Source organism: Condylura cristata, unplaced genomic scaffold (genome assembly GCF_000260355.1).
Source record: "Condylura cristata isolate star-nosed mole 26May11 unplaced genomic scaffold, ConCri1.0 scaffold00007, whole genome shotgun sequence".
Taxonomy (NCBI): Eukaryota; Metazoa; Chordata; class Mammalia; order Eulipotyphla; family Talpidae; genus Condylura; species Condylura cristata.
Window position 1 is genome coordinate 44,814,356 of NW_004567108.1, and position 15,323 is coordinate 44,829,678.

At 36.1% G+C, this 15,323-nt stretch overlaps 1 protein-coding gene across 1 annotated transcript in view; it reads right to left on the reverse strand.

Moving 5' to 3' along the window:
- The window catches only part of ZSWIM6 (zinc finger, SWIM-type containing 6), a gene marked incomplete at its 5' end in the record, with an annotated part of 171,344 nt that overhangs the window by 53,130 nt on the left and 102,891 nt on the right, over window positions 1–15,323 (reverse strand). The window contains one exon of the mRNA XM_012721770.1: window positions 12,854–13,210. Within this exon, the coding sequence (XP_012577224.1) occupies window positions 12,854–13,210 (357 nt within the window). The remainder of the gene's footprint in view (window positions 1–12,853; window positions 13,211–15,323) is intronic.

Below are 15,323 nucleotides of genomic sequence, written 5' to 3' on the forward strand. Positions count from 1 at the left end.
TTGCACTACACCAGGTTGTAGTATCACCTTGCCAAACTGCATAAATATTTTATTGCTGAAGTACACACAAAAAGATAACAGCAATATAATAAGCCCCGTGTGTGTGGACTAAGATAGAAATTTCAAAAGCATCTTGAAGTTCGTTCAAGAAGGTGAAAATTATGTTTATTTAAAAAATAATTTGTTACTGAAGACTTAAATTCATAAATATTACCAAAAATTTTAAATCTAAAGACACAACAATAGTATTTCATTTTGCTATCAACCTTTAAAAAAGTACCTTTCTAGGTGTGGTTTTATAATACTATGCTCTAGGCAAACCCAGCTGGCCAAGGAAATAATCTCCAACATCTGCTTGGAACCAGGATCTACTGTCTCTTAAGGAAGAAACTCCCTGGAAAAGCATGCATTCATGCATACATTCATTTATTCACTCATTCATTCAGCCAACATATTTACCAACTATCTAATTTGCCACTAATGCCTCTGCAGACATAGGATTGAAGTGGTGTATTAAACTGACAGAATTCCTATTCTCAAACAATTTATCTAGTTCAATGACTTCAAACTTTTTTGACTAAAACCACTAAGAAATACAATTTCCATTGTGCCCAATATGCTTCTATATCTGAGTGGTTATAGAATCACACCTATTAATCTAAAACCAAAGTATAGTGAAAAAGTACTCTGACTATAAGTAGAGATAGGACATTTTGCTATTTCATTTTTTAAAAGGGGCTTATCATAGTTTTCTAAGCTGATTTCACAATCTACTGTGGGTTATAACCAACTCTAAGAGAAAGACAGTTTTAAGTGTTATATAAATGTCAATCTAATAATCATTCACCTAAGTACATAATATTAAATGGCTACAATGGCTCAAAGGAAGAGGACAAGGTGCCAGGAGAATATCAGAGAGCTCTAGACTTTGTTTTAGGTTGCCAAGGTCAGAAAGCAAACCTTGAGAAAATAGAATTTGAGCTGAGATCTGCCTTGAGTAGATTACAAGTTAATTAAAGTTAGGACAAGAAAGAAATCAGTCTTCATGTGAAACTAGAAAGTTGAACAGAGGTCTCAGGTAGGAAGGAACATGGCACATGGAAGAAACAGAAGAGTGCATGGCCATGTGTCTCAAAAGTAGAGAATGAGGAGAAAAGCATTAAGAGACAACACTGGAAAAGGGCCAGACCCTGAGAGTCCTGAATGGGAGGACCTGAGTTTGCCCCAAGAGTAATGAATGGGAATTCATGACAAAGTTACCCAAAGTGGAAATGTGAATATGACTAGAGTAATAAGAAATGTTTTGCTCTGCTGTTCATCAATTTCAACATTTTTACCTTGAAATATTATTCAATCATAAAAATCAATGTGGATTTTCTATGAATTAGAATAGATAACCAGGATATAATGTTGACTAAAAGTAAATCATGGTAAACAGAAGTATACACAATGTACCACCTTTAATGTAAATAACGAAACTTAAAAGACAGTGTGTGTATTTCTTTAAATTTGTTTATGGTATCTTAGAAGGATGTTTAGAATGAGTAACCTTATTACATAAGAAGGAGGCTCTTTACTAAAAACCTTTTCATACTTTCAAAATTTCGGAACCACTTGAGCATTATTTATGTATCTAAAACCAGCTTCTACCTGAAGTATGGAGGATAGAATAGGGAGCAAAATATATTGGTGAAGATGGTATTTTGGTAGGCTGTACAAAGGATGATAATATATTCTGATCAAAAACAGTAGGAACAGTAGGAACTTAACAGTAGGGGTTAAGTCTCAGCACTACTGCTGTTGACATTCTGAATTCAATCCTGGCCAGCAAGCTAGCCAACATGGCACAGCAGACCTCTCCTGTCTCATCCGCTGCTCCCTTTGTAGTCAATACTCCTGTCCTGCTCCCCACTCTGTCTCTGGTGAATGCTCTCATCCCCTGCACCTCTGGCCTGCACCCCAGTTCTATTCAAAAAATAAATAAAATCTAAAACAGAAAGAAAGAAATGAAGACTGACAATGATTCAGGACACGAAAACAACAGGACACAATGAAGAAGTGGTTATGTGAGGTATATTGACTGAAAATCAAAGATTAGATGGTTGGAAAAGATTAGTTTCTGGATTAAACAACTGGGTAAAACTCAATGACACACAGACCACCAGAGAAGAACTGGTTTGGGGAGAGAGAGAGACATTATGTAGGGCGTGAGTTTCATTTTAGATATGGTAAGTATCTTTGCAACAGTCAAGAAAAGAGAAGATTTCAGATAAGGAGCTAGATACATATGGGAAGCAGTACAAATAAGATGTAACCCTAAATAAAGAAGGTCAACATTTAAAGTCTGGGTAACAGGATGAGCACAGAGCAATGGGAATGAACCACCTGTTAGGAAGAGCTAGAAAGACTGGCTTTTCCAGAAGTAAGGTGGAGAAAGCTGTTTCAATTAGGGACTAGGGAACTAGATACATGTTGAAGCTCCCCAAGAGCATGGATTACATTCACCTCCTAACATCATTGTTCACCGCTGTTTCTAACAGCGGTTGATTGCCATTACCAGGCGATCAAGTGCTGGGATGAGGGGGAGAGTAGTAGAGAAAGACATGAATACATTTCCCATGAGGAAGGGATTCCTATCAAAAAAGAATTTCTGCTTCCTACATCCTCACATGTACTACTAGCTCACTTTCTCCTCACAATGTCCCCTGAAGAGTTCTTCACCCATTTTCAAGGTTCAGTATGGTTAAGAACTTGTTTATGGTCACATTGCCAAATTCAGGTCCCTGGTTCTCTTCCCTGCTGAACAAAGTTTACCTGGACTTTGGAGCTAAAGTTGAACTCTGAAGGCACTGAGGCAGGGATTGTCAACCCTACGTCAAAAAAAGATTGAAAAACAGATGTTGGGATGTTGTAGGTATTTGTTAGCATAGCTCTATTTTAAGAAGATTTAGAAACATATAATATTGTAAAGAGCTTGCTTTTAGGGCTACATCTTTATCCAACAGGAATTCAGAATTCCTACTCCAACCCATACATCCCCTTGATTCTATGTACAGAGAGACAAACAGGCATAAACCCACTTGCATACACAACTCCAACAGAAATACAGATTCTTTACCTAAGTGTCTCAGAAGACTTTTTTCTCTACACAACTTAACTTCAGGGTCTCATCTTTTATACTGAAATTCTTCCCAGTATCTTGCTAAAAGCTTGGTGGGAAATCTCACTTGTCTCTTCCTCTACTTGAGGAAAACTCCAACAAACTACTGCTTACTCACTCCTACTGCTCCTTCTGATGAAATGAGCTAAATAAATCCAACTTCTTCACAGTGATTATTTCCCATAACTTTTTTGTGACTTTAAAGTTATTTTTTATGGGGAACTGAGTGAGGGCCAAGACCTATTGGTACAGAGAGGCCTGCCCCAGAAGACATGGACAGAGGCTATGTTCTGGGGTAGGACAGAAGTCAGGCTACTGTTTGTGGCTGTTCACCGCCCAGTGAGACTTGAAGTTTTTGCTCACCATAGAAATAACCAAATATTTTAAGTAGGCCTGAATTTGATTTGGAGAAAATCCCAGTCTTCTCTTTGGCCTGAAGTAGCAAAAGAGTAGGCAGTCAGATACTCTCCAAATAAGTCAGGATATGCTCAACTCTTATTTTTTTCCTACTAAACTAGAAAAGTGCAAGAAAGTATAATCCAAGAAACTTTTATTTGACTTTTTATTGACTTGCACAATGCATTTTTTCCCTAAAATCTACTAGGTCTTAAAACTTCACATTTCTTAAAAATATCACAGCTATTACACAATTCCTTGGTCATTCAATCTACATAGGTACAGATTTTCTGCTCCTACCTCTGGCCAATATGGTTATGCTAGTAGCAAGTATATAAAAATGTGAATTTTATTTCTCAAGTTTTTAAGAAAACCAAGTTGTGGATTTTGGTTACTGATTTTGTTTCTGGTTCTTCTTTTTTTTTTTTCATAAGCTGGTATTAGAGTAAACTTATTTCTCAAGAGTGTGGGGAGGGAAGAAAGGAGTGCTTTAGAGGGAAAATGGCCCACCAATTTTATTGCAAATAATCTACTAAAATCTACACATAAGTTGAGAGCTCTGTGAGGTCCCACTCCTGGATTAGAACTTGTCAGAAGACACTCAAGTCTTGAGATTTACTTGAGCCATGAGTAGAGTTTGGGAAAACTATGTGTCTTCTATCAAATCGTCTAAGTTCCTCAAGTCTCCATTTCTTCAATCCTATAATGTAATCCTTCAATTCTATAATGTAAGAATAAAAACTTAACCTAGATAATACAAATTATTTTTTTCATGTAGAATGCACACTCCTATAGTCATGAGAATGTAAGCAAAGATAACCAGATGATAAATAAAACAAATTTACTCCTAACACAATTCCAGATTTGAATAAGACATGTGTGATTTACATTACAGACCAGGAAATGACTACTACAGTGATCCACCTAAAAGAATAAGTTCATTTATCAAACTTTAATGTTAACGTTTATTCAAATTTCTAGTGTCTTGATTATGTGAGCTAAAGTATTGCCTAAGCTGTGTACAATGCAGATTTATAAAATTTATTTCTATTGTTAAAAAATAAACCTCTCAGCGGATAACTCTGAGAAAGGTATGAGAACCGTAAATCATGTAGTTATATAATTGCTGTTAAATATTCGGCCAATTGGACAGAAAATCAGAATCTATGGAAATTAAGTGACCCAGTAGAAATAGTTCAGAATGATTTTTGACCCTTACTTAGTGCTATGTTACAACTTTTACAGCTGATAATTTTTGTGAGCATTTTATTATCAAAGCTTAATTCTTAAGAGGCTCAAGACTTCAGAGAGAATGAAATTATCTGTTGAAAAAAGAGAAATTGTTGAACTGTCTCCCATTCCCAACTAGGAATGGGTGGTTTTGACTTACCCTCCACCTTGTTATGTGATTCCAAAAAAGGAAAGGCAAAGGCAATTTCATGGACATGAACCAGTGTCCAAGTCGTTGACTTCCTCTTTCTACTAATTGTTTTGGTTCTGATTTAATTTTTATTTATTCCAATACTGAAATTCCCTTAATCTCAGAGGTTCTCAAAAGGTTGTATCAAAATTCCTCAGTCATACTATAAGAAAGATGCTTAGGTAACAATTCAGATCTACTGAATGTGACTCTTAGTTAGGATAAAAGGGGTGTGTGTGTGTGGCTGGGGATAGGATTCCCGACTGGGAAAGGTTAAATACTATGGTACATTCTAGATCTTCATAGTGAAAAGTATTTGTATTACTGTGAGGCACCAAATGCCTCTCCAGGGTAATAAATGAACCATATTTAAAACATACAGAATGAGTATTTTTCTGATGTTATAAAAGTAGTAGCTTCTATGCTTTAAGCAACATCAAATTATTTATTTGCAAAATGCCAAAATGATATATCTAAGACACAATCAAAATTTGTTTATGCTGGGGCCTCCCTAGTGGCCTAGGGGTTAAGTTTCAACGTTATCACCATTATGGCCCAAGTTCAATCCCTAGCTAAGGAGAATATTTCAGTTAATCTGCCTGCTCTCTGTCTCTGGTAAATCCTCTCAGCCCAGAACCTCTTGCCCCACACCCCAGTTCTTCTAGGTATAAATAAATAAATCTTTAAAAAAAATTGTCTTATGCTATATTTAGTATGTGGAATTATTCAGTTTTGAGTTTTATGGGGAAGTTAATGCTTTTTCTTCTCTTCATTTTAATTGTGACCTAACTGTTTAGTAACACAGCTATTCAATAATACTTTAGTCATTCATTGAAGTATCAAGAGTTCTTTTTTTCACAACTATATTGCCAAATTCAGTCTATATAGACAGAAGGCAGGCAGCAGATGTCTATAATGCAGAGGTGATTAATTCAGCCTCTTTCGGGGGGCCTCTAGAAGAATGTCATCTCCTACAGTGTTAGTGCCTGCTGTTAAACTAGGAAACATTAAGCCTGTGACTTACAAAGGCACCAATACACCTGTCTTACAAGCTGAAGGCAAATTACTGACATTAACCATTGGCACTAAAGAGGGAAAAGTAAAGGCAGCAAACTTTAGTAACTCCAACTCAAAATAATTATTTTCTTAGAGAGGAAGAAAAGAAGAAGACTGCCAAAAAATAATATGCACTGAAAAAACACACTTCAAAAACAATTTATATTTTACTTTAATGAAATCTTCATTTCAAGATATTGACTAAGGTCTTCATTTGTACTACTTAACTAACAAATGTGTTAATAATTATTTGATACATAAATATATTTAAATATAAAGTTCTCGTAAAGTCTCATTTTTGCATAATCGAACTCTTCAGATTCACTAAAATAGATGTGTTTGCAAATTTCATGAATGTTTTACTTAAATTATTTTATGAGATGTTCCTTAAAAACTAGTTCACAAATATTTTCCTCAACTACCTACTGCTGCTGAAGACTCAAATCAACTGCCATAACACAATGATGGTGAAAAAAGCACCTTTGTCCCTCCTGACCCTGTGAACAGGCACTCTTTGTTATCCATATTTTACAAAACAGAAAACTGAGACCTGAAAAGATTCAATTACTTGCCCCCCAGTAACAAAGCTAGAAGGCCAAGAGGACATTATGCTAACTTAAGTCATCTAACTTCTCAGCTCTTAAACATCCTGAATATAATAGAGTTATGAAAAACCCACTTGTGGGGAAGGTGGAAATAAGTTCATCTAACCAACATGGAGACTCTTAAGAGTGAGTTAAACTGATCACAGTTGGTAACAATCCTTTGAAATTATGAGAGTTGGGTAATGTCAGAAATAACTACAGCTTGTGAGGGAAAGCAAGATTTAGAAGTGAAATGGGGAAGAAAAATGATTTGGGGCTAGAAATAAGGTTACTGTCTCTGCATTACCTTAGGAAATTCATCATGGGCAAAGGATTTGTGATTCCTTTAAATTAAAGAGATGTAAGTGCTCAGATTACTTCTTGCGAAAATGAAGAGTTTTCTTGCACAAAGGAAAAAAATAGTATCACCCATACAGGAACATTTGTTCCATCAATGTTTGTAAATACATATTTAAATCATACTATGGAAACACCAAATTTTAGATAAAACTTAAGGGGTACACTCATAATGGGGAGGGCAATTTCACAGTGACTATAAAATTCAAAATACATATGCCATTTGTTTTGGCATTTCTACTACTAAGAATCTATTTTTCAAAATTAATCACATTGGTGTCTCTCCCCCCACCCCCCATGATCACAGCAGCACCGTATATAGTAAGTAAAATGGAAACAGCCTCAAAATTATTCAGGAGATTATTGGCTATGTGTATCACAGTATAGTGGACTGCACAACATTTAAAACAGTGACAGAAGTATTTATACTAAGAAGATATTCATTGTATATTAAAAGAAAAAAGGAAACAACAGCAAAAAATAGTTTTTTAAATTATATACATGTATACATGAACAAATGTGAACACAGTGTAAGCAGAGGTTGTCTTGGGGGGACTGGAGGAGCAGTTGGAGGCCAAGGGTGGGGAGCCAGTGAGGACTTGTCTTACTTTCATGTATTTTCTATACTAGTACAACTTTTTCTAAGATGAAACCTATTAAAAAATTTTTGCTTTAAGTTTCACACTACTGTTTTTTTGAGATCATATATTTAAAGCGACTTAAATTCTTTCACAAAACACAATTGCTAATTATATAGACCACCAGTAGATGCATACCTTTGTTTCAATGACAGTCAAGATCAGAATATTCTATAATAGATTAAAGAATATACTTGTAAGGCCCTCCCTGGTGGTGCAGCCGGTTAAAGCACAGCACTGAGAAGCTAAAGCCACTTCCGCATGAGTTCGATCCCCGCCTGCCCCGGAGGTGACCACATGGCGCAGCAGACCTCTCCTGACCCGCCCGCTGCTCCCCCTCAGCAGTGTACTTCGTCAATCTGCCTGTTCTGCTCCCCACTCTGTCCCTGGTGAAGCCTTTCACTGCCCCTGAGCCTCTGGCCTGTACCCCAGTCCTGTATGCACAAATAAATAAATCTCTGAAAAAAAAAAAAAAGAATATACTTGTAATAATCAAATTATCTCTAGAACACTTGCAAAAATTGGTTGCTAATATAAGCCCAATTACAATGAACATGACCATCTATCTACTAGGAAACAAAAGGAAGAGAGGTATGGCATGAGTTCCCATCAGATGACTGTCACTCATGGCTAAATTTGGAACATGTGTGTGTACATATTGTTAAAGAACTCCAAGTTCCTAAGAACAAAGTAGAATGAAAAATGATGGTGGTATTATGACTTCAGTCCTTAAGGAGGCTACCAAAATACATAGATCATGCTTTCAGCCCTAGTGGAGCTTACAATCAAGGAAAAATAAGCTATACAATAGACATGAAAGTGCTCAGTAGATCTGCCTGTTTTTTAAGAACTAAGAGAACTTGAATAAACAGACATGTGAGATGGCTGGGTTAAGTGGTTCAAGAAGACATAATGGAATTCATGGTGTTGGTTTTACAAGAACAATGTTCACAATAAATGCATATCTAGGTATGACAAAAAGAGGTAGACCTTTGCAAGAGAGACTAAGCGCCTCCTGTGCCTCTGTAGAAATACAACCACCAAAGAGCTACAGAATCATAGGTAGAACAGATATTAGGTATCGTGTGTCAACCCTCATCTGATATGTGAATAAAACCCTTCTCCTTCTGACAGTCTGCAATGGTATCTCTGGATACAAGGCAGTGGAGTGAGGGATGAGCAGAGCCTACTTTGGGATTGGGCTGGGGTCCAGGACTGGAAGAGCCATTGAAATTATTCCTTTTCTCACTCTTCCAAGTTAGAGACAATGCTGTAGTTTCCTCTTAGTTGATCCCTCTTTATTGTAGTCCGCTCAATACAAGTTAGTTTTTAAGGAGGACAGCAGAACAAAGAGCATATTAAGAAAATAGAATAAAGAAATTTATGGCAGAAAGACAGAGAAAGCAAGGTGACCTCCAACTCTTATATCCTCCATCCCCTACCTGGTTTCTTCTCAATTTGAGTACTTGTAGAAACTGCAACATGAAGTAAACTTGGTTATTTTAATATTAACTGTCATCAGCATTATTATTATATGTATACATTTTATCATTAAAATTCTTCCAAGACTTTTAGAAAAGACTATGAGCATTTTAAATACAAGAAAATGAGTCTCACCAAGGTGAAATGGGTGATACATGGTGAGACAATACGGAAATCTGAGCTTCCAGATTTCAAGTTCAGTGTTCTGTCACAATTTATACATCTTGTATATTCCTTTAATAGGAAGTATAAAGGAACAGAAAAGTCATAAATGAATTAACTAATAATGTGTTAGCACTCAGAAAGCAGTACATTTCTAGAAAGTGCTTAGCAAAGATGCCAGCTTCTTTTTTTCAGAATACAAAAATTGAAAGATATATTTATTACAATATAAAACCAAGAGCAAATAATTTTGCATAAAAAATGCAGTATTATAACTCACAATCTCCTTGGAGGTCCATTAACTATCTAACAGTCATTAGTTAGCATACAATGGTTAATTTTATAATCTAATCACAATTACGTGGGACATTTTATGAAAACAGTGAGTTGTAACAAAAAGTCTGCCAAGGACTAAACTATTATGATGACTAAGTTGATATTAAAACTGTCTTCATTGAACCTGTGACTGTGAATAGGTAGCTAACCCATTCTCCTTAGTTTCTTCATGAAAAAACTATTCTAATTATAAATCTGCAATAACTGGCTTACAAGGAAATTGTGAGGAACAATGCATTTCAAGTAGACTTAGAAAAGCTTTTAATTTCCCAGGATAAAATTATTTTTAAAATAAAATATTTCAAAATAAGGAAAAGCAACTAATAGAATTTTAAGAATTAGGATAAATTCATAAGGAAAAGGGAAAAATCCTATCATTACCGATATGCTTTGCATTTACTCATAAATCATAACTTTTTTTAAATAAGGATTTGGATAATAAGCTAAATCTTGTTGTCTTTATGATACCTACTGAAATAATCTATAAATCTTATCCTAAGACAGCTTATCTAGGCAAGGTAAATGTTTTCCTCAGAGAAAAAGCAACTCTTCCCAATATTCATATTCAAGACATTTCACTCATAAAAAATAAACTCACAAACTCATATAAGAAAGTACTGCCTTAAAATTATAGATTATAGAATGCTTTATGCACAGATGTTTGTCGGCAGGTAGGACCATGAGTCAAATAAATACAAAACATTTTTAATCCCAACCCTTACCCTAAGTCATCAATTTAATAGTTAAAATAAGACCCTCCAGGGAGCAAATTTCCCATTTCATCACTTTAGGTCATGGCCTGCTTCCTACCTCTCTTCTTTTTAACTACTTGTCACACTAGAGTAGAAGGCAGGAAGGCAGTTCCAATAATTGGCCCATTTCCAGGCTGAGAACAAATCTGATGATAAATTAAGTGGAGAGAAAGCTGGTAAGATAAGCTGCTCCAGTTCACTTCTCTACTGAAGCTGTTCTATACATGTTATTTGAAAATCACATTGAATCTAAAGCTTTCTTGCATTTTGTCCTTTTTATTTCCTTAAATATGTTTTCCTTCTAATTTCAGACTCTCTGAAAAAAGTATAATGGCATGTAAACACTGTCTTGCACCCAACTTTATGTTTCTTTATTCCCACCATTTCAACACAGAAATGATTTAAAACACATTTAGATGTAAAAAATCATTCACTCTGGAGGCGGCTACTCTTCAAACATAGGACAAATGTCGAGCAAAGAACTAACTGATGGTGGGGACCTGTGGTTAAACTAAATGTTAGAGAACACAGTGACTATAACAAATTATGTGAATTAAAAAAAACAAAAACAAAAAAAAACCCAACTCCCGAAGCATAAGTTTGAAAAATATCCTCTTCTGTTTCCACTGAAGAATTTAATAAGAAGCTACAAATAGGCTTGAATTTTCATAAGTCAGCAAGATTAAGAATAAAATAGAGGGTATGAAAGAACAGGAGTCTACTTGAAAAAAGTCCTTGACTGGGTGTTTCAGTGGGTCTGCGGTGCTTCTATGACAAAGTTGTTTGCAATTCCCTTGTTTAACATTGGCAGACTCCACCAATAAAATCAATAAAAATGTTTTATACACCCTATGATAGATACTGATAGATACTCTAACAAAGCTGAGCCTGCCTGATATGAGGAGTATTAGAATAACTTTGTATATGTAGATTTACTGGCAGAAAAACACATGTTGAAGGTATCTTATGATACTAGCATACTTAAAGAAAATGTGGACAGCAACCCTATTCAAAACAAGGGCAGTTGAATGGCCAAATACAGAGCTCTGCTGTCCAATAAGGTAGCTACTAGTCACTTGTAGTTACTGAATTCTTGCAATGTGGATACAGGATGGGTTGACTTATACTGTAAATATAAAAGACACCAGATTTCTATTGAGAAGAGAAAGAAGCTTGTGACTGGGAAGGACCATATGGAACCCTCTCATGCGCTGAATGTACTATTTCTTTACTGGGGTAACCTGCACTGCATGTTGTATTTTTAAAAATTTTTTTTAAGTTTTTAAGAAATTATCTTACACTGTTTTCCTTAAAGGAAAAAAAAAAAAAAAAAAAACCCTGGTGGCGCAAAGGGTTTAGGACACAGCACTGCAAGCCAGCGGCAGCCACTTCAGTGTGTTTGTTCGCCAGCCCCAGAGGTGATCCACATGACACAGCAGCCCTCTCCTTTTCATCCACTGCTCTCCTCAATAGTGTATTTCCTTGATCTGCCTATCCTGTCCCCCACTCTGTCTCTGGTGAATCCTCTCACCTCCCCCTGTACCTCTCGCTGGCCTGTACCCCAGTTCTGTATGCATAAATAAATCTTAAAAAAAAAAAAGAAAGTTCTTTTTAAAAAGAATTTATTTTGCTCTGTCAAGTAATAACTATAAAGAAAATTAAAAAAAAATGATTGAGTGACTAGCCCTATATCTATATCTCAATGAAATTAATACAGCTAAATAAAGGTAAAAATCTTGGGCCCCTGAGCTACTTAATCAAGATGGTCACTTTCTGTAACACATTTGTAAACACGTTTAAATGTTAAAGCACAGCAGCCTGTAATTTAACAGTAGCATGACTTATCCAATATTAATGTACTGTATAAAATAGATGGTGGGTATGTTCTAAAATGTTGCACATACATTCCTGTCAGTCAAGGTAATTGTAATGCACAAAATAAAGTTGATAAATGTGTTTACAAATAAATGAAATAACATGTTCAACGAATGAAAGACTTAAATCCTTTTTGCTGTTTCTTATATATAATGATGTTCATATCCTAAACTCTCTAAACAAGTTGTAAATATTTTTCTAAGAATAATTTATTTTCCTAGTATAAAGTATCCTGTCAGAAACTTCCAGCCTTGGAAAATAAATTTCAAAAGAAAAATGAAAAAAAAAAAAAAAATTCCTGAGTATGTGTAATTCATTACTGAATATAGCATACAAAGGTGAATTAAATGGCTAAGTATATGCTTTCTACAAGGTAAAGCTAGTATTTGATATAATTTCACCAAAAGTAAAACATACAAGAGATATCTGAGTAGGAAAACTTTTAGTATCTAGTGGGATACATAACACATGTCAAAATAGATGTTTTAGGAGCAAAACTAAAAGGTCTGTTCAGTTACCTAAGAAAAATGCTGCTGACCTAATTCAGAATGAATTCTTTTTTATGTAGAAAAGTTGACTATACGAACACAAAGGAGTCCAGAGAAGAAATCTACAGAATGAATGCCTATACTCACCATGAACTTGGTTGATTTCTGAATTTTGGGAAAGAATTTCATCTGCTAATTTCTGAGCAGTTGGCAAAACCTCTGTGTGGTGCACTGTGATCAAATACTGTACAAACTTTTGCAGTTGGTCTCTATTCATTTGAAAGAGAGTCTCTGAAATGGGAAGATGCAGTTTGACCTGATCTGGTTTGCGGATGCGATATAAAGACAATGCCACAACATGGGCACAATAAAATATGTCCTTGTTTCCACAGCTGCAGGTCACTGAGGTAATCTTGCAACGATCAAAGCTGATGGCCACATTGCAAACAGTTTCTGGCTCCGATTGTATTGCAGGTTCTGTCACTGTGCCGCTCAAATGGAAACCTATGTGAAAAAAAAAGAAGAGATAATTTAGTTTTTGCCCTCATACTATAAAGTATTTTAATTCTTTGAAATGTGTTATACTTGACAGCAAAAAAGAAAAAGTATGACAGCTTTTATTTTCAAGTAGAAACATTCATGCCACTCAACACCTCTTCCTCTGCCACTGCATTTTACAGGTTAAATATAAATGGTATTCAATATACATAACTGGATTTTATTTTGTAGTTACATTAAAATAGTTTTTGCAGGCCTCCCTGGTGGTGCAGCGGGTTAAAGCACAGCACTAAGAAGCTTAAACCACTTCTGCATGAGTTCAATCGCCACCTACCCCGGAGGTGACCCACAGGGTGCGGCAGACCTCCCTTGGCCTGCCAGCTGCGCCCCTCTGCACTGTACTTCTCTATTCTGCCTGTTCTGCTTCCCACTGTCTCTTGTGAATCCTCTCACCCTCTGCATCTCTGGCCTATATCCCAGTTCTGTATGGATAGATAAATCTTTTTTTTTTTTTTTAGAAAAAAAAAAGATAGTAAGAAATTAATTAAAAAAAAAAAAGTTTCGCATTGCTCCCTCCCTGCCATATCCATAGCAAATTGTTAGATCACCACATTAATAAGCCATCATTATTATACATATACAAAAAATGTTCCCCTAAATCAGCAGTTTACTTTAAAAAATAAAACTTTAAAAAGTAGACAAGCGACCCTCCCTGGTGGCGCAAGGGATTAGGATGCAGCAGTGCAAGCTAGCAACAGCCGCTTCAGTGCAAGTTCGATCCTAGGCCCTGGAGGTGACCCACATTGTGTCGCAGACGTCTCCTGACACACCTGCTGCTCCCCTCAGCAGTGTATATACTTCATTGATTTGCCTGTTCTGCTCCCCGTTCTGTCTTTGGTGAAGCCTCTTACCACCCCTGCACCTCTGGCCTGTACCCCAGTTCTATATGAACAAATAAATAAAATCCTAAGAAAAAAAATAAAAAGTAGACAAGCTCAGCTTTCCTCACAACAAACTCCTCCCCTTTTCCCTCTACCTTTACTCCAGACAGCCAGTGTGGACTCCTCCAATAAACACTGAAGTTCCAAGCATCAACCAGAGAAATGTTTTTACTTAATAATCCTTTCAGTAGCATGCACAACTTATGCCTCAAAACACAGCAATGCCTATGGGTAGTGTCAGCTGTTGGAACTGGAAAGTCCACTAAATCTCACACATGTGCCATAATCTAAATTACTCAAAAGACTATTTTCTCAAAGAGTAAAGCTAGTACAGATTATCACCAAATTGACATGGCGCAGTAGAGTCCTTTTAGCCAAACTCAGACCCACACAGAAATCCTCCACAACCTCCCTCTGACAGATGATCATCTGGCCACAGCACACAAAGGGTTCAGAGATGAAACATTCACCCCCCACAGTAAACAATACCCCACTCCACCCCACCCCTACCTCCTGGACAGCTATGGCTACAGCCAGCTTGTTTAGCCAGAAGAAAATCCTTCTCACTCCTTTCCTTAGGTAGACCGGAAGATTACCCTTCCTTTGTGGCACCACCCCTTCAGTTTCACCTTTTTTCTCTTTATCATACCAGAGGTCAGGGCTCAACCTTTAAGAGGATCCCTTTGAGAACCTCCAAGACACAAGTTTACCTTAAGTTTTAAGTTCCTACTATTTACAATAGGAAAGATGTGAAATTAACCCAAATGCCCAAAAATAGATGACTGAACAAAAGGATGTAGTACATATACACAATGGAATATTACTCAGCAGTCAAAAAAGATAACTCATGCCTTTTTGCAGCAACATGGATGGAGCCGGAAGGGATCATGCTTAGTGAAATAAGCCAGAAAGAAAAAAGAAAAATATCAGATGGTCACAGCAAGAGTGTAAGAGATAAAGAAAAAAAAAGTGATATAATAAAGTAAAAATGAACAAACAACTATAAACCAGAGGTATTCTATGGGGTGGAAAGGGGAATAGAATCAAAATTGGGGCAGGAAGAGTGCACAGATTCTGGTGATGGCAAATGGGTGAATTGGTGGGATTACAACTGAGATGAAAAATGTACAAAATGAGAATGATGTAATATACATACATATAATTATACATAATAATAA